This window comes from Trematomus bernacchii, unplaced genomic scaffold, assembly GCF_902827165.1.
Source record: "Trematomus bernacchii unplaced genomic scaffold, fTreBer1.1, whole genome shotgun sequence".
Lineage (NCBI taxonomy): Eukaryota > Metazoa > Chordata > Actinopteri > Perciformes > Nototheniidae > Trematomus > Trematomus bernacchii.
In genome coordinates, this window is record NW_022988050.1 from 17,919,689 (window position 1) to 17,939,896 (window position 20,208).

Below are 20,208 nucleotides of genomic sequence, written 5' to 3' on the forward strand. Positions count from 1 at the left end.
TTGGAATAATAATAACTTTGGGTTGCAGTTATTGGTTCTTTGCGTTTTTAAAGACAAAATGAATCTTCAACTTGGCTTGTTTTAAGCACCGACAGTCCTATTTAAACACCCAGAACTCACAGTAATCCGTTTGTTGCCTTAATGTATGAACCTTATCTCTGACCCCAGGGTGAACATGTCCCCATGCTACCGGCCCACCACCACGCTTCCTCTGCCGTTCTTTAGTGGTGCAGTGCCCTGAAAGTGAACTGATCAGATTGAACTCTTGTTCACCCTGTCTGCTCATCTGCCAGGGTCATCAGCCCTCTGCTCGGCCTCCTTCTATGGATTCCAGATTTCTCTCCTATTTTCCTTTTCTCCACAATTTATTGATTCTGTAAGGATGATGGAATGTGTGTGAGTGTGTGTGAGGGCCACCCACCCTCTGTGTCCACAAAGTAAATACATGAACTGTCATCAGCAAATTTTACCTGGGGTTTTCAAATAAACCATCTTTATCTAGTCATGTTCAAACATAGATAACTAACGACTTCATTAAACCTTTTGTTTTAATTAGATTATCTCTACTAATTAGTGTTTGTGCTTGCAGTTTAACATAAGTACCGCAGTATTTCTCTTTAGCTCAGATACTTCAGAGTTCAGGCTTTCTACTAAAACCAGTACATAAGGTTTTAAATCATACCAAATGCAATATGTGTTTTCTTCCTAAGAATAATATTAGAAGATTGATATACTGCATCTCATGTCTGTGTGATAAGTAGGCCTATGGATAAGGAGCCACGACTCAGTTAGCCTAGCTTAGCATAAAGACTGGATAAAGGGGAGCTAGCCTGGCTTTGTTACCTACACCTATATAGCTCTCTGATTAGCATGTTTTATCGTGTTTTAGTCATTCGTACAGAAACATCTTTACTACACGTTATTGGTGAACAACAGCCAGGTGCAGTGAATTTACAGAAACAAAAATATAAAAGTGTTGCTCTGACCCTGTCTGGTAACCTGCGCTAAAGCTATTGCTTGGCAAGCGGAAAAACATGTTTGTGAAGAAAGACTTCAAGGATGTCATGTTGACATGTGCGTTTTTTAACATATGTGATATATATTGGACTAACAATGGATGGTTTAGGAATAAAATGGATGCAGCAGAATAAGATATTAGTTTTCCATGTCTTCTTTCTTGTCAAAACCTGGTGTCAAATCACCCACAAAGCAACGTGACAACCAGGGCCGGCCCTTGGCATAGGCAGTATAGGCGAATGCTAAGGCGCATCAACCCATCGGAGGCGCCGAAAAAAAAAAAAAAAAAAAAAAAGTTAGAAATTAAAGAAATATTTTTCCCGATTTTGGATCAACAAAGTACATCTTATTAACTTATACTAACAGAACTACGCCTATATTGCGTACAGCGCCCATAAACTATGGCACACCCCCCCCCCCCTCAAAATCAAGTTGAACTGCCCCAGCCCCAGTAAAAAACAGAGGTTTATGTGAAATTGTTCTTTTTTTGAAATAATGGTTTTAGTGTGCAATTATAGGTTTTAATTTTGTATTTGTGTTAATTTAAAATAAATCAAACTCCCAAAAAACGTATACAGCTTCTGTGTACTTTTATTAACATTGGAATTTGTGTAAGCGGCCGCGGGGGGGAGAGCTTATGGCGCATTTCCACTACACGGCCTCGCTCGGTATGGCTAGGCCTCGTTAGGAATGGCTCACTTTATGGCGCATTTCCATTACAGTTTAGGAACTGGGGTAGTATCTATAGTAACGCAGTGTAGGCGGAACCGTGACGTCATCTTCAATGAGAACCCCAGAAAAACAACACAGCCGTTAGCTGTGTTGTTCGGCATGTACTTCGGCATCATTTTGAAACGTGTATTACAATTAAATCACGGTCAAATATGTTCATCTTGTTGTAGTTGTAGCCCCCTTGCCAGCGATTCTCTCTCTAGTTTAGCATACTCAGCCCGACTCAGCCTGGTTGTTCCTGGCCCTAGGAACCACGATTTTATGGGGCCAGAAAAACTGTGAATTAGGACCCGCTAGCCGGTACTAGGCCAAGTGGAAATGCAACCAAAGACGGGCCGCTGACGTCACAGCTCTCTTAAACGGGGCTCCGCGCTGTAGTGGAAACGCGCCATTATGGCGCATTTCCACCACACGGTCGGCCTCGGCCACGCTCGGTACTGCTTGGCCGCGTTGGGCCTTAACAGGGCCGGCTCACTTCATGCTGCGCTTCCATTACAGTTTAGGAACTGGGGTAGTTACTATAGTAACGCAGTGTAGGCGGAGCCGTGACGTCATCTTCAATGAGAACCCCAGAAAAACAACACAGCCGTTAGCTGTTAGCACTCAGAGCTCACAGCTCCTTATATATGTTCAGAAACTCGACAAAAGTTAAACAAGTACACACCACAGACTGCCTGTGTCATGGTGAATACAGTCGCTGCTTTATTTATGTCTGTATAGGCCGTTGTTGTGAGTGTGGACGGTCGGAGCATATATTGAGTTAGCTTAGCCAATCTCCATCTAGAAAACACGCATTTTAAAAGGTTTTTCACCTGCCGTCTGTCTGCAAACTTGCCAAAGCATTAATTCATGGTTTTTACTAACCGGTATCAGTATGTTGTTACTTCGGCATCATTTTGAAACGTGTATTACAATTAAATCACGGTCAAATATGTTCATCTTGTTGTAGTTGTAGCCTCCTTGCCAGCGATTCTCTCTCTAGTTTAGCATACTCAGCCCGACTCAGCCCTGTTTGTTGGCCCCGATAGAACCACAATTTTGTCGGGCCAGAAAAGAGGTGAAAAAGTGGCCCCGGGCCGGGCCGTAACTAGGCCTAGTGGAAGCGCAACCAAAAACGGGCACGGCACGACACGGCACGCTTAAACCGCGCTCCGCGCCATGGTGGAAATGCGCCATTAGAGAGCTCTCTCCTGAAAGACTGAGAGGCTCTGATAACCTCAGCTCAGTGAGGTAAAGGCACACCTTTTTATATGATCATTATAGTTATAAAAAAATAAGAGAATAGATTTTCATCTTTCATTTTACTCTGGGCCCAGCAGGTGAAAAACTAAACAGGGGCTTCCAAATCCGGCAGCACCAACACCTTCTCTGCTCTGTGTTCACCCCGGTGTGTCGGCCAGAACACCACTTAAGGCCAAAGGTCCAGAATAGAGGAAATGAGGAGCTAAGATGAGGCTTGACTTCTTTACTGATTTAGGCAGACATACAGATATTTGTGTGTGGTTTTTCTTGACGAGTGACTTAATGAGCAGCCATAATAAATATGCTCGCAGCATGCACAGATCACATGAGCACGGAGACTCTGCATTAAGCCACATCGGCACAGAAGTTATCACAATAATAATAAAGTGTAGAACAACATAACAGGCAGCACTGTGGACAAACACTCACGTTCATTTACGCACACAATACGAAGATTAAGACGGCATAACTTTCCTGCAACTACTGACGCACATTACCCTCTGATGTATGACGTCACCCAAAACACGTGGGTTAGCCCCTCCCCACTATGAAGGCACAACTTAACAGGTATCAACTCTGTATAATAAAATTATATATATATATATATCAATAATTATAACTTTGGGGCCTTTTCTACAGGAACAGAAGCCTCCTGGGTGAAAGTCCTGTCTTTATTTCAAATGTATTTGTGATACTTGAAAAATGTAGGCCGTTTAACTGGGAATGTGTTTGACAATAACGTTTTGTTGTATGAGAACGTAACTTCTTAAGAGACAGATCAGGTGCAAGCCAGAAGTTTGGTAAACTCACTTCTTTATAACTTTACAGAACACACGTGTTAATAAGTTAGCTTTAGCAGTGTCCGGCTAGCTGCCTTTTCTGCATCCAGTCTTTATGCTAAGTAAGGCTAACCTTACTCCAGCTGTCCACTTTGATTAGTCTCAACGTTTTCTGCTCACTCACAAATAAAAGACACGTTGTGTAAATATTGTGTTTTTACATTACACTGTAGCCCTTAGATTAAAAGACAAACACCAAGATTCTCCGCAAAACAGTTTTATTAAATAAAAAGCCCATACAAGTCACTTAAATAAGTTGAGGTAAGATACAAAAGTTATATAAACAAACTCTACATTATTATGTACAAAATCCTATAGATACACCTCTGAGCTGATTAAAGTGTTTCATGTCTGTGTATAGTGCATCTTGTTTAGTTTGTCAAACAAAACGTATATATATATATATATATATATTTATATAAATTTATACAAATCCACTGTAATAACATCATAGTATAAAATATGTTCTGAAGTCATCTACAATATGTACAATTCATGTTATTAAAAAGAAAAATCATCAACACAAGTCCATAAGACCAGAATTACAAACATATTTTGGTCGAAGTGTAAATGTAGCAGTTTCTTTCCAAAAAATCCGCAAGTAGCTTTGATTTAAAAAAACAAATGATTTGATGCTTTTGGGAAACCCTTATATATTTTACTCTAAACTGATTTTAGGAAAAACAACCCCTCGACATCTTTCTTGAATTGTTATGCATAGCTGGTAAACTTTGTTGGCAGATTGTCCACAGGGTACACAGTAGGTCCTGTTTTCATGGTGGGGGGCCCGTTTAAAAGGGTCCAGTGACACTTGGTGACCACCTCCACGAGGAAGATCTTCAGCAGGACTTTAGCAAACTCTTTGCCCACACACATCCTGGAGCCCCCGCCGAACGGGATGTACTGGAATCTGGAGGAGTCAGCGGAAGGTTTGGACATGAAGCGCTCCGGCTGGAAGTCCTCCTTGTTGGGGAAGCACTCCGCCACATCGTGGGTGTCACAGATGCTGTAGATAACGTTCCAGCCTTTGGGAATTTGGAAACCCTGAAAGGATGAGGGCAGATGATCAGTAAGCAGGCCGATTGATTCATTTGTGTATCTTCAAGCTGCCACTTCTTAACAGATCTAGTAAATAGTTGTTAACTTACATTGAGTTCAAAGGTCTTGAGGGCCACTCTGAAGCCTCCAGGAACAGGAGGGTTGATCCTCAGAGTCTCCTTAATCACACAGCCGGTGTATTTCAACTGCTCCAACGACTCAAGGTCCAGACTGTGGAGGTCTATCCCCTGCTCCTCCTGAACACAGAGACACAAAGGCATGTTAGAAGGATGGTACTAACCAAAGTTGAGTGATACATGCTGAGGAACGGCATAGAGCTGTCTACTAACATACTATGTCACAGCCGATATTAACAGGCATTTTCCCTCAAATGGCTCAAAAGATGTTTGAGGACACTTTAGGATATTCCTCTTACTAAATTATGATCTTCCCTAGCAACTAGAGTTTAGATGTAATGGAGACATGGATTTCGTTTGCTGAAGAAGACCATAAACTTGTAAAGTTTAAAGAATTAACTCCTAATGTCCTGCTTAATTATTAAATGTGATTAAGTATTGCAATATTTTATAACATGTCTAAATTGCCACTATTTAAAGTGTTGGAAAAACAAGCTTAATATTTTTTGTTGTATTTACCTTCTCCATTAGTTCCTGCCTCAGTTTATCCACAACCTCGGGGTTCAGGCCCAGGAACATGACCAGGGAGGTGGCCGTGCTGGCGGTGGTCTCGTGGCCCCCGAAGAGCAGCTCTGTGGCAGACTCCTTGATGGCCTGGAAATAAATAAGGTAGACGAACAGAATTAGTTCAAGCCCTAACCATTGAAATGGATGGTGAGAAGGACAGGAGACACAGTCATGTATTTTGACGAGGTAGATGTGATGATCACCTGCATGCTGAGCGGCTCCCCGCTCTTCTTGCTGCTGTCGATCAGCTGCTGAAGGGCGTCTCGGTGTTTGGACTCTTTGTCTGAGTCCTGCATCTTCTTCTTGATGTTCTCCTCTATCTTGGAGTGGATGAAGTTCCTCGCCTTCAGACCCTGGAGGACAGCAAAAAGAAACACAACGTAAGAATATGACATAGACTGACACTTATTTAATATGTTAATATCTTACGACTGTAGGAACAGAACCAGAGTTTTCAAATGTTTAAACCCATTTAACAAAATCAGTTTTCATTACAGAGCTGTTTTTCCTCCATACATTCATTAGTTATTCTAGATTTACTTGCTTGAGTTTTAGAATTCTGCAAATGTGCTATCATCTGTTGACTGTTAAACATAGTACAAAATATCAATGTAATATACAGTTATGGTCCAACTTTTCATTAATTACTTACAATCCTTAACTTTACCAATAGTACTGCATGTTTCATTGTTCATTTTCAAATTAAATCTATGTCTTTACAGATTTAAAGTGAGGGTAGGGCGAGGATGTGTCTGTCTCTTACCCGGTACAGTCCGCTGAACGGCACGTCGATGGGCAGAGAGAACAGGTTCTTGATCATTTCCTCGAAAGCTTCCACCAGCTGCTGCTCGTCCGTCTTGATCTGCTCTGGCTCGAAGCCCAGCAGGATCCTCATGGCGATGCGGAACATCAGCCGCTTCATCTCCGGGTAGACCAGCACGCAGGAGTCCTTCTCCGTCCACTCCTTTACGGCCGCCCGCACCTCCTCCTGGATGACGGGGATGTAGAGCTCCAGAGCCTCTCTGGAGAAAGCCCGCATGATGGCCTGGAGAAGAGAGGGTGAGGTGTTAAATTATGAAAGCAAATGTCCAACCATGTGGTATTATTCAGCCACATTTCTGAGCAATGATTGACAAGTCTTGGGCAATATGCTTAAACAGCAGATATGAAGAAGATCTTATTATGTTGTCTAAGTGTAATGCAAACTTCTCCTTATACACTCATCCGTCAAAAAATGCTTAGAACAAGTAAAAAATCTGCCATTATTCCTTAAGATACAAAAAGAGCAGATCTACTTAAAACAAGCATTTTTTCAACACAAATTAGATTTTTCTTAACTGCATTAATCTTGGTTCGTTTTGTAGGCTTTACTATATATAAACACAGTGGCCAATTTAAACATAAAAACGTAGTGGACTTCTCCTGGTGGGAGAACTGCAGAAGCAGATGTTTGAACCTTTTCCCAGGAAATATGAATTTTAGTATCCAATTATCCAAGTGCTTAATATCAGACTATTGATCATAAAATGTTAACAATCGCAGCAATTATGTGAGCTGCAGTGTTTTTTCTTATATAAATTAAGCAAGATCAAGCATGAGACACTGAAGCTTCACATTTCATTAGAAAATAAGTGAGGATGGTTTTAAATGAATTCCTCACGCACCTTTTTCTTGCTCTTGTGCAGGGCTCCGTGCACGTTGGACAGAGTGTCCGAGCCCAGGATGGTGCGCACAGACGCGGGCCACTGCGCGGATACGAGCTTGTTCTCCCCCAGCAGAATCTGCCTGACGTTGTCCGCTCCGGTCACGCGCACCGTGGGGTTCCCGAAGAGGTGTGTCCGGTAGATGTAGCCGTACTTCTGCCGCTTCATCCGCAGGAACTTCCTCCTCTGCACAGACACACACTATTATCATATCTAACTACACACTGATACAACAAATACACACACACTGATTCATCTCTGAAGTTATACAAAATAAATTAAAAAAACGAAATAATAAATACAAATGTCATTTAAATAGATCTTTAAAATGATACTATGCCTGTTTTAAATATTCTAGATAAATATAGTTGTACTGTTGATTTGTATATATTTGCTGTTTGTGTTTTTTTGCTTTATTATTATATTTTTAACTCATGTGCAATGCCTTGTTAAGTATATCTTTAATCTAATTAATCAACAATACTGGGATGACAAACTATTTTAAAAGCTGAATTAATCCGTTATGGTAGCCTACATTTAGTTCTTTCTTTTTTTGGTAATGTCCTCCAGTAAAATACAATGTTTAACTGCCATGAAATAATACGTTTGCCAATGAAAACAGACAAAAGTCAATGTAAAAAAGTTGAACACGAGTTTCTACTGTGTATAGAGCATCCTTATCCACGCGTGCATGTGATAGTAGTAGTACCGGGCCATGGTTTACCTGCAGGATGAGCTGCAGCGTCTCTCCGATGAAAGGTAAGCCCATGGAGCCGGGGGGCAGCGGGCTGCAGCAGCTCGGGTCTCGGCCCCGGATCATGTACACCTCCCACAGCTTGAGCGCCACCAGGAACAGCAGCACGGGCAGCACGATGGTGCACAGGAAGGTGGCAAGCAGCGTGTTCAGAGCCATGGTGAGTCTGGTGTTGCGTTCAGGTGAAGCTCTGTCAGCTCTGGAGCCGCAGCTGCTCCTCCTGCGCTTTTATAGGCTGCCAGCCTGCTACCTTCTCCTCCCTCAGATAAATTAGTTCACTCAAAGTTCATCTTTAATTGTGGGTGTCGCTGGGCCCCGCCCCCCCGGCCTGTCCTGGCTGCCTTGCCTCGCCATTTGTTCGGGGCCGCATCCTTAATCCCTACCTCCTGTTGAACGCAGACAATCCGCGGCGGATTTCACTGAGAAAAGGTGATGATTCCCTGCGAGACAATGGATCGCGTCCCAAGACGCCTTTGTTGGCAATAAGGCAGCTAGTTTACACACTCATTACCTTGGCTAAGCCCCGCTTGTGGGATAAGTAATTAATGCCTGCAGGGCGGCCTGCATTCAGGAGCAGAAAGCTTTTAAGCAGCACATTTTCAGCCCAAATGGAAAAGAGGCTCCGAGTGGAAGAATGTCTTAATCCTTCTCCCCGTGGCACCATTCAGCGCAAAGCCGACTTGTTCTTTAATTCTGCGGCAGCTCATTGTACAGGCGGCGCTGCTGCGTCCTCCGCGATTTGTCGGTATAACAATGAGAGATGAAATGATGATTAACACTCTGAAGCTGCTGCCCTCTGCCTGACTCCAGCTTCTATCAGTCAACTCTGCCTAATCTGCAAGACTTTGACCTGCTCTGTGCGTGTGTGCGTGTCTGAGTGTGTGTTTGTTATAAAAATGATATCTCTCAGCGGGTTCAAACTTGGGTCAGGAGAGACAGGCGGGGGGGTGCGCGCACACGCACGCACACGCACGCAAGGTTATCCCCGGGCTACGCCGCATGAAAAGTAAACACACCGAGCAGAGAAGGCGCTCATCTGCCGAGCCACCAAATCCTCACTCTGCGTTTGGCCTCTTGTTTTTTTACGACCTGCCATAACGACAGGACGTGTGTGTGTGTGTGTGTGTGTGTGTGTGTGTGTGCGTGTGCGTGTGTGCGTGTGTCTGTGTGTGTGGCAGGTTATCGGTCAGTCAGAGAGACAGTTTGGCTGCTGCTTTTACAACAACACATTACATGGTTGGATCTGTCTGTTCTGGCTGACTGTGTACGTTTTTAAAGAGGTCGCCCCGAGGTTCACCCCGGTGGGAACTATCACACACACACACACACACACACACACACACACACACACACACACACACACACACACACACACACACACAAAAAAGCCTTGGCTTATCATGGATCTCCTCCATGGCTTGGATTCCATGACTTTTCCTTTGACTTTGACTTTTTTTAGACTTTTGTATGGAAGCAAGCGAGAGAAAAAATAATTTCTAATTTCCAAAATCCAATCAATATTGTTTTCTCTCCTGTGTTTATAATTGAAAAACAGGTGAATAAAAGGTTTTACTATGATAAATAGGTTATTTATTAAAAGTCACATCTGAAAACCGGTTTAAAACGTTTTGCCCGGATCATTTCACAGGGGAAAAAGGTTTCAGTGTTTTCAGAAAGGGATCTTGCTGGGATTTTTCCACTGAGAATTGCGTTGCCAGTAAATCCAGCCATTTCGATTTGATTGTTTCCTGTTGAGCAATATTGTCCTTTTAGTGAGGGTCAAGGTGATCCACAAGGTGGTATTTGTGCAGTGACTAACTTAGTGACTGGTATATTATTATGTTGGTCAAAAACATTTTGGGTTGGGATGCAAGGTAAATATAAAAAAAACATTTTCCCCCTGTTAATTACATAATGATATGGGCAAAACCTTTCTTTCACCCATTTTCGCCCATGTCTACCCTTTTGATGGGTAATTTTTTAAGAATGTATTATTCTAGCCATTTTTTCCCACCTGTCCTTAAGTCATAAACATTTTTTTTCTTTTTCGATCAGTCTTCGAAATGGATCAGTTTATTTGTTTTCTCACCGCTCAGGGCTTCAGCGCTTTACTACTTAACTACTTCTAGGCCAACAGTAAAAAAACTGTGTTTTTTATTATGGGTAATTAGAAAAAAGGGGCTCTTGGGCAAAAATGAGCTTCACAGCTCCAACTGACCCTCACTTCCTGTGTAACGTTTCTTTTTTGTAGAATAATACCTGGGCCTGCATCCATCATGTCAGATCATATTGTGCTTTAGTGACGATGCAATGTTTCCAATCTATTTCATTGAAATTAGTACAAACTTATATTTTTTTAGGACATTCCCTAAAATAGAACAGCCCAGTAAAAGCATTCTGAGATGTTTTTGAAGTGGACGCAGGGACACAGTAATTTCAGTAATTGTTAACCCCTGCGTTCCATTTAGGATTTTTTTTTCATAATAGATCAAAGGAAATGTCACATTCAGTCCAAAAAACTGATAATTAATATGAATGCACTTTTTTTGACTTTTGACTTGAGCAGAGTATGTGACTAACCTGATGATAACAGAAAAGGTCTAGTGATTAAATAAAATATATTTAATGATATACAAATATGATGTAAACAGTAAACAGACCGCTGTAATGAACCCAACAGCAGCCACTATTAACACGAGTTAATATTAATGTGCGTGTTGACTCAGTGTTCTGACGGACAGCAGCGCTGATGCGTGTCAGGGTGGGTGAGTTTCGAGCTGCTGAGTTTTTCTCATCACAATGCGAAACAGGATTCTGCTGTGCAGGTGTGATAAAGCAGGGGGGCGGGGGGGGGGGGGGGGGGGGGGGTGAAGGGAGGTTCAAGTGTGGAGAATGTCTTCCCCTCACTGCAGCTGCTGATCACCTGCAGGCACACCGACAGAAACTCACCACCGCTGACTATTGTAAGGATAATTACGTTTATATTCAATGCATAATAACAATAGTGCAGACCAACTGATAAACTGCACAAAAGAAAATGCAATAACAGCAGAAGCTTGTGACAAAAAAAAAAGATTTGGATACATTTTGAGAAAATGATTTCCTGTTAATCTTGCATCAGTTTTCCTGTTAAATTAGGAGCTATATTTAAAAAATGTTTCGAAAAACGAAAAAACTGAGTTTACATTGTATTATTTTTGTATGCACGGATAAATACTACAGGTTATTTACCTGTGGAAAGAAAATATATAAATAGGGTAGCAAGATAAATAACAAATATTTCTCTAACAACTGTGGCTAAAGGAGAAATATCAAAATGTGTACTTCTTTCTATCAATTGTATTCCTTTATCTATGTTATTCATGTATTCAGGTACGTCTTTTGTCAGCTTTGGGGCTCCATACACATGAGGTCAACATGAAGTAAACCTGTTGTGGAAAAGTACTAACCCTTTGCTCAAGTAAAAGCAGAAAAATACAGTGGGAAAACATCTTTAAAAGTATGTAGTATGTCTGAACTGTAGTGGTGGGTAACTGTAGATATATATATATATATATATATATATATATATATATATATATATATAAATATACGTATATAGTTACTTTCCTTCTCTGTTGTGAAGGGAGGGTGTCACACACACACACACACACACACACACACACACACACACACACACACACACACACACATACACACATACCTGCAGAGAGCGCACACTCAGCACAGTGCAGCGGCGCGTGCACACGTGTTTCTCTCTCTCTCTCCTCCCCCCACTCACATGCTGGCTGACCTGCATGTAACCCTGACATCACGGTGAACTCTCACGCTCAACCAAGTTCACTGTTCATCAAACACACACACACACACACACACACACACACACACACACACACACACACAGAGAGAGAGAGAGAGAGAGAGAGAGAGAGAGAGAGAGAGAGAGAGAGAGAGAGAGAGAGAGAGAGAGAGAGAGAGAGAGAGAGAGATAGAGAGAGAGAGAGAGATAGATAGAGAGATATATATATATAGAGAGAGAGAGATATACTTTCACGTTTCATTCATTCACCTCCTGTACTAAGCACTGGTTACGTCACTGTGTTGCTCTGATGGACCCTATTGGTGGCTCCATGTTAGGAAGCCAAAAACTACAAATGGAAACAGATTTACCTCTTGGATGCCATTATTGTATGACAAACATGATAAATAACCTTTATGATGCATGGCCAATGTTGCTATGGCAATAGCGGCACATGCTCATGCAGCAGATGGTGGCTGTCTGTCATGAACTCGTGGCTAGAGTTTTGTTAGAATTTATGTCTTTTTGTCTTCTCTTTTTTAACTAAAGCTAAGAGTCTAATTGTGACTCTTAGAAAAAGTTATGGTTGTGAGTGAGGAAATGTAAACACATAAAGGATAATAAAAGATAACATCTATACGTGAAAGTCAGCAGCAACAATTGCAAAAAGCTAATAGGCAGAAATATGGTCACTGTCACTGCACAGTAACAAATGATGTTATATCCCTCTAGCCCAGGGGTGTTGAACCTTTTTCCTCTCAAGGGCCATTTCAATTTTTTCAACATCCTCCGAGGGCCGTACAAATTATTGAACTCAACCTCTGCTTAAAAATACTAAAATCACAGCCCATTCTTTTCGCCTTTCTTTCATGTTGTGCAAAGAAAAAGCAATCTCTTAATTCAGATATTTTACCATGACTCGATGCATGCACGTGCACGTTGTGGCATGACCACCAAAACAGAAAGATATGGACACAAGATGTGTGCAAATGTATTTAGTTTAATATCCATGTGAACATGATTTAAGTGGGGGGGACCTAACCTCCTCTAGGGGGGTCCGGGGGGCATGCTCCCCCGGGAAGATTTGTTTTAAATGTTGAAGTTAAAAGCATCAATCTGGTGCACTTTGAGAGCAACATTAGGAGATCTATGGATACATCTCTCAACATCCATATGATACAGAACTGTAAACAGATTTCTTTTTCTTTATGGATATTTTACAAATCACTCCCCTTTCAAACTGTATTCTAGTTTATTAATAACAACTTTTTTTTACTGTCATATAGTATTTTATACCCGTTTACTTCATTCTCTTATTTTTTTATAATGATCATATAAAGATGTGCCTTTACCTCACTGGTTGTAGAAAAAGCTTCTTATATTCGTTAGCATAGCTAGCTTACCAGATGCTAATAACAACAAAGTTATTGACTGTATGATCAGTATGACAGATGAACAGATCGCCACTGGGCTTTCAACTAAAGACACAGCCACGCAAAAACTGCGGCATGTGTACGGCTCTGTCAGACGAGACATATACCACGTGATGACACGTTAGGCTCCTGTTGTGTTCAAGGACCCTGACCTTGGCCAGGAAAAACAGGCACTCGCTTGTTTAATTCTTTTGCGGTCTAGATTTCTTTAATTCTTTTTTTTTGCGTGTGTTTATAAATTACCTCGAGGGCCGTATCAAATGGTCTCGCGGACCATATACGGCCCGGAGGCCGGAGGTTCCCCACCCCTGCTCTAGCGGAATTCTCCAGTTGAACACAAGTGTTACCGCTCTTCCACCAAGGGGTTTATTGGCTGGTTCGTAGCCGGTGTCCGATTGTGAACCCCTTTTCCAATACACTTTCCACTGCTGCTGTGACCGCTCCTCCAAATCCTGCACAATTGGTACAACTGCGGCACCAACCGTTTGCTCGGCCAGACTGAAAACCAAGAGCCACACAAAACGCCGTCTAAAAACGACAGGTCAAGGCACGAGTATAAAGTTGTTACAAAGGCAGTCGGGCCGAGATTCAAAAGTTGCTAGAATTGGCCTTCACACATATTTCCAATCATTAACTATTCATACGTGTGTCAGTTATCACCTGACCAGGCCCAGTGCTGATGCAGGCCTGGAAGAATCAAATGGACAATGACGTATCTCCAACGAGGCGTTTTGGGGAGGTATTTTCTGTGTTACAGTTTTACTCGCTACAGGGTGTACTTTGAGGGTTTTGACTCTGCACACCGTTTACATGCATAAAAACCTTCATAACACACAAGGGGACGGGTAATAACCGAAAAAGCATGACACCTCTCCTTTAAGATATTCATACAGCCCTTTAAATAATTTGGTAAAGAATTCCACAGTTTAATGCCAACTACAGACTAGTCCGTGCAAAACGTAAAAGTTCTATGTTCTCATCCTTTGGGCTTAAAACTAAACATTTTTATATTCTCTGGTAGTATTCTGTTTTTTTGCTAGCTAATGAAGTCTGTAAATCATATTCATCTTAAAGTTTTAACTTAAATGTACAGTCTCCAACAGCAGCTAAAACCTGCGGTACACTTCCTGCTCAGCAACACACACACACACACACACACACACACACACACACACACACACACACACACACACACACACACACACACACACACACACACACACACACACACACACACACACACACACACACACACACACACACACAGAGTTACTGTGGAGCGTTCAGCCGATAAAGAGACACGTCTCTTCCTCCTGATGGAAACCACCCACAGATAAAAGGTGGACTCAAACACCACTGTTAATGAATAATAATGTTGTAACTGCTTATATCAATATTTCACTATATCACACCAACATTATACAGTGATGAAATGCTGCTTTAATGATGTGTTCAAACACGTGTTTGAAGTGGATCTGTAGTTGGAGGTGCAAATCTGAGCAGCTCCCAGAGGAGGAGGTCAGAGGGAGTGTGTGTGGATCCTGGTTCAGATCAGGGTCACACTGCTCTGACATCATCCGTGTGTGTGTGTGTGTGTGTGTGTGTGTGTGTGTGTGTGTGTGTGTGTGTGTGTGTGTGTGTGTGTGTGTGTGTGTGTGTGTGTGTGTGTGTGTGGGTGTGTCTCACTGTAGACATTCTGTAGGTCTCAAAAGAGACATAAAAGTATTATGTTTACTACCATCTGCTACTTCACTTCCTCAGACTGTAACACCATTGCTGAAAAGATGATCACTTTCATTGCAATATACACTTTTCTACAATTAATTCATGTTATTCCTGGCTACTGCTTCAATATTTGTACGTGTTCTCTTACTTTCTTTTTGATGCTACTATGTATTTCTAACCATGGATGTGTTCTCTGAAGTCATTGTGTTTATGTGTGCTTTCCTCTTTAGTAGTGTGAATGCTGTGCCACAGCATTCCACTATAGTACTTTGATTCTTTATTCTTCCCCTTATTATTATTTCACCAATACTTCGGCTCTCCATAACTTCAGCTTATTTTCAGCTACAGAAACCATTCAAATATTAAACTATTCAGCCTTTTCAGGAATCGATGGGAAACCTTCAACATTTTAAAAATATTTTATACTTTTTGAAATATTCAGCTTTTTAAACTCTCTTTTTAACATGGAAGTCAATGGGAAATGCCTTCAAATCCTCTTTTCCTACACCTTGCGCCAAATGCTACTCCTTCCACATACTTTCAGCTAGACACTTCATTCCAACTTTCAAATGATCACAACACCTTCAGCTATTCAATTCTTATTCAGATTTTTGATATCTTTTACACTTTTTGAGATATTTAACTTAGTTTGGAGCTTGGTAGAGAGGCCTTTTTCAGATTTTAACATTAGTGTGGATGGAGCAGCTCGTTAAGTCTAGAGTGCTTTGATCTCAAAACAGAGTGCAGCAGTGCTTCAAATTCTCCCCAAATTTTTTTTTAAACCTGCCATAATTCCCAAACCCTACACTCCTCAGACATATTTTTTCATGAAAAACGTAGGAAAACCTCTCCTAGGTTGGAAAATAAAAAAAATAAAAAAATGCCTCTTGAGGGCATGAAGAGACAAAAAGTCCACCTAGCTCCCAATTGATTCCAATGTTAAAACTTTCCGGAACTTTCTTCAGAACAGAGAGAAGTACACTTTGGACAAACTGCTCCCATCTCCACATTTTACACACAAAACCAAAAAAACCAACATATATCAGTTCATTGGGGTTCCCTGATGCTCACGGTCAGGTCATTTTTTGATAGGAGCCATAGTTTTTGAACAGGTGGCAAAATTGTCAGATATAATCCTCAATGCATTCTTATTGGGACTCAGTGCTGCAGTTGGTAAATCGTCATAAATCGTCACCATGGTAACCTTTCATCTCTGGGTTTACACACACAGGTGTTTGTAAACATTCATTCACTACTACTTACATTTAATATCTTTATTTAACTCCTTCAGCCTAATTTCAGCTGCAGGAACCATTCAAATATCAAACTATTCAGCCTTTACAGCACATGATGGGGAAACTTTCAACTTTTTCAAAATATGTTATACTTTTTAAAACATTCAGCTTTTTAAAGTCTTTTTTTAACATGGAAGTCATTGCAATGCATTTGAGCTGTAACAATTCACACACACACACACACACACACACACACACACACACACACACACACACACACACACACATACACACATACACACACACACACACACACACACACACACACACACACACACACACTCTCTCTCTCTCTCTCTCTCTCAGACAGACACACTCTCTCACACATACACACACACACACACATACACACACTCTCTCACACAGACACATCAAGAGAAGAGAGAGAGGGCGATCAAGAGAAGAGAGAAAGGGTGATAGAAGAGTGATAGGGTGATCAAGAGAAGAGAGAGAGGGCGATCAAGGAGAGAGAGAGGGCGATCAAGAGAAGAGAGGGCGATCAAGAGGAGAGAGAGAGGGCGATCAAGAGAAGAGATAGGGCGATCAAGAGAAGAGAGAGAGAGGGTGATAGAAGAGTGAGAGGGTGATCAAGAGAAGAGAGAGAGGGCGATCAAGAGCAGAGAGAGAGGGCGATCAAGAGAAGAGAGAGGGCGATCAAGAGAAGAGAGAGAGGGTGATAGAAGAGTGAGAGGGTGATCAAGAGAAGAGAGAGAGGGCGATCAAGAGGAGAGAGAGAGGGCGATCAAGAGAAGAGAGAGAGGGCGATCAAGAGAAGAGAGGGCGATCAAGAGGAGAGAGAGAGGGCGATCAAGAGAAGAGAGAGGGCGATCAAGAGAAGAGAGAGAGGGTGATAGAAGAGTGAGAGGGTGATCAAGAGAAGAGAGAGAGGGCGATCAAGAGGAGAGAGAGAGGGCGATCAAGCGAAGAGAGAGAGGGCGAGCAAGAGAAGAGAGAGAGAAGAGAGAGAGGGCGATCAAGAGAAGAGAGAGAGGGCAATAGAAGATTGAGAGGGTGATCAAGAGAAGACAGAGGACGATCAAGAGAAGAGAGAGAGGGTGATAGAAGATTGAGAGGGTGATCAAGAGAAGAGAGAGAGGGCGATGAAGAGAAGAGAGAGAGAGGGCGATCAAGAGAAGAGAGAGATGGCGATCAAGAGGAGAGAGAGAGGGCGATCAAGAGAAGAGAGAGGGCGATCAAGAGAAGAGAGAGGGTGAGCAAGAGAAGAGAGAGAGAGAGAAGAGAGAGAGGGCGATCAAGAGAAGAGAGAGAGGGCAATAGAAGATTGAGAGGGTGATCAAGAGAAGACAGAGGGCGATCAAGAGAAGAGAGAGAGGGTGATAGAAGATTGAGAGGGTGATCAAGAGAAGACAGAGGGCGATCAAGAGAAGAGAGAGAGTAATGTAACCTCCTAATGTAATGTATAACTCCTATGAAAATGTTCAAAAAGTGCTCAAACTTCACATGTGTGCTAACAGTCCAGCCGTGAAGACATCTACTGGACAGTTTTGAGATTTCTTCAAATGCCGTTGCCATGGCAACACAATGCTCACCATGAAACACGGTTTTCTCATAACTTCAGTGAAAATGCTCGAAATGGCCCAAAACTTCACAGGTTTGGTAACGATGCAGCCATCAACACATCTAAGCGTATTATGGGGTGTCATCAAATGCCGTTGCCATGGCGACAGATAATTCACCATCAAGTTAGTTCAAAAGTTTGCAGTTCAAATATTCTGCTGCTTTCCCAAGCCTTTTTACTTTCTTTTCTCATCTTAATACAAATTCATTCACTACTACTTACATCTGATATTTAACTCCTTCAGCCTATTTTCAGCTGCAGAAACCATTCAACTATTACATTATTCAGCTATTTCAGGACATCAAGGCTATACAGTACATGTTGTTGTTTATACCTTTTTTTAAACCTTTTCTTTTCAATATTAAGCTTTTTCTGCATTTTTGTAGCTAAAAGCAGCTACCATTCAGCTAATAACATATTCAGCTTTTTCTGCATTTTCAGCTAAATTCAGCCACAAATGTTCACAGTTTACATCATTCACACGCATTTTCTGCAGGAAATGCATTTTCTAGTTTCTATATGACTTCCAAAGATACATTGAGCCAGATCCATGATCCAATCTATTTTTCGAAGTCCGAACGTTTTAGCGTGGTTTTATTTAATTTAATTGAGATATCAAGTAAGCGTTTGTCTCCATGGCAGTCTTCTTCAGCGCTGCTCCTGCAGTGGTGGAGAAGTACTCAGGTGTGTTACTTAAGTTAAAGTAACAATACTACATTTAAAAAGTACTTACAGTTACAAGTAAAACTCCTGCATTCAGAATCATACTTAGGTACAAAAGTATCAGCATCAATATGTACTTAAAGTACCAAAAGTAAAAGTATACATAATGGCCTCTTTCTGAATCATATAAACATTGAGTTACTGGTTAATATTGTGATTATTCATGTGTTTTTATCACAGCTGGTAAATGTAGAGCTAATTTGAATAACTTAATATACTGTTGCTGGAGGTCTTAACCTATGAATATATGTCAAATGTATTTAATAATTGATTTTGTAGTAGCTAATAATCTAAACCTAAAAAGTAACTAGCAGTTACGGAGCCCTTAAAGGGACATGGAAAAAAAGAAAAAGAGAGAGTCCTTTAGGGGCTCCGTAAGCTGTCGATTAATGTGGTGGAGTAAAAAGTATAATATTGGCTTCATATTTGTAGTGGAGTAGAAGTATAAAGTAGCATGAACTGATAATACTCAGGTATAGTACAAGTACCTCAGAATTGTACTCAAGTAAAGTACAGGGGTACATTGTTACTATCCATCACCTCCGATTCTTCCAGATTTGAGAACAAGCTTTGTCAGCTTGGTGTTTCACTTTGCTATATTTGCTTTTTCCGGCACCATGTCCTCCCTTTTCCTTGCTTTCTCTTGGATGCATGCTTACTATCTAGCACATGGTCGCTACGTATTTATAGAGGTTACCGCCCAGAAACTGGAACACAGCAAAAAGAAAATAGGTAATCTAGGCATTGGACTGCAGACACACACTTCTATTGGGTCACAAGTGTACACTCATACAAAAACAATATAGAGTCTATACATTCCTTTTGAAGAGAATCCTTTACAATGCTTTACGCTGATGCTTGAACTTTATTATAAATCAGGTTCAGGCATCCCACAATGTCTGCATCAGAAGACTCCTCCTGGGAGAGTTTGACATCATGATGACAAGTTGAAGTTTGGATTATTAGTGATGAAAATAGAGACTCTCTTATCTGTAGGCGTTATGGGTATAGGCAAAAGGTTAAAGGTCAGTGGTGAGAAGTAGCAGTACAAATACTCAATTATAAACAGAAGTACAGTATTTAAAATTCTAAAACATGAGCATAATAATTAAAATGTGCATACGTAACAGAATATAAGCATTGATAATTTGTATAAATAAATGTAGTGCGGTAAAAAACATTACCCTCTGAAATAAAAGTGGATTAGAAGTAGAAAAATACCATAAATATAGTTATAAAGACATTAAGTACAAATACCTAAACAATAATATAGTCATGGGGTCATGGGGGAATACATCACCTCCACCTGTGAACAGACAGTTTTCTGAGAGTGTAGCACATCTCTGTGTGTTTGTCAGCATGGTGGCTGCTGTCCAGTGAGAATAGAGCTCTCCAAATGTCTCTCGCCTCATTACATCTGCGGCGACAGCGATCCTCGCCTCAGGCGCTGAACCAAAGTTCACTCTGTTTCCCAGTTAGAGTGTGGTGGGACACATCGAGCTGCGAGGGGGAGACAAGATGACAGAAACCTTCACAGGACAAGTGACGCACGCCACTGTCTTTGTGTGAGTGAGAGAGGGGGGGGGGGGGGGGAGAGTAGCCGCATGGAGACATTGAATGTTGTT

The 20,208-nt window shown here is 41.4% G+C and overlaps 1 protein-coding gene across 1 annotated transcript; it reads right to left on the reverse strand.

The window, feature by feature from the left end:
* Positions 1–4,039: 4,039 nt before the first annotated feature.
* LOC117473447 (cytochrome P450 26A1) lies at positions 4,040–8,247 on the reverse strand. Its single transcript, XM_034119026.1, has 7 exons — positions 8,000–8,247; positions 7,237–7,461; positions 6,336–6,617; positions 5,776–5,925; positions 5,525–5,659; positions 4,979–5,125; positions 4,040–4,874 (listed from the first exon to the last, which is right to left on the reverse strand). Exons 1-7 carry the CDS (start codon positions 8,186–8,188, stop codon positions 4,542–4,544), a joined length of 1,461 nt encoding a protein of 486 aa, XP_033974917.1. The 5' UTR covers positions 8,189–8,247; the 3' UTR covers positions 4,040–4,541.
* Positions 8,248–20,208: the final 11,961 nt, after the last annotated feature.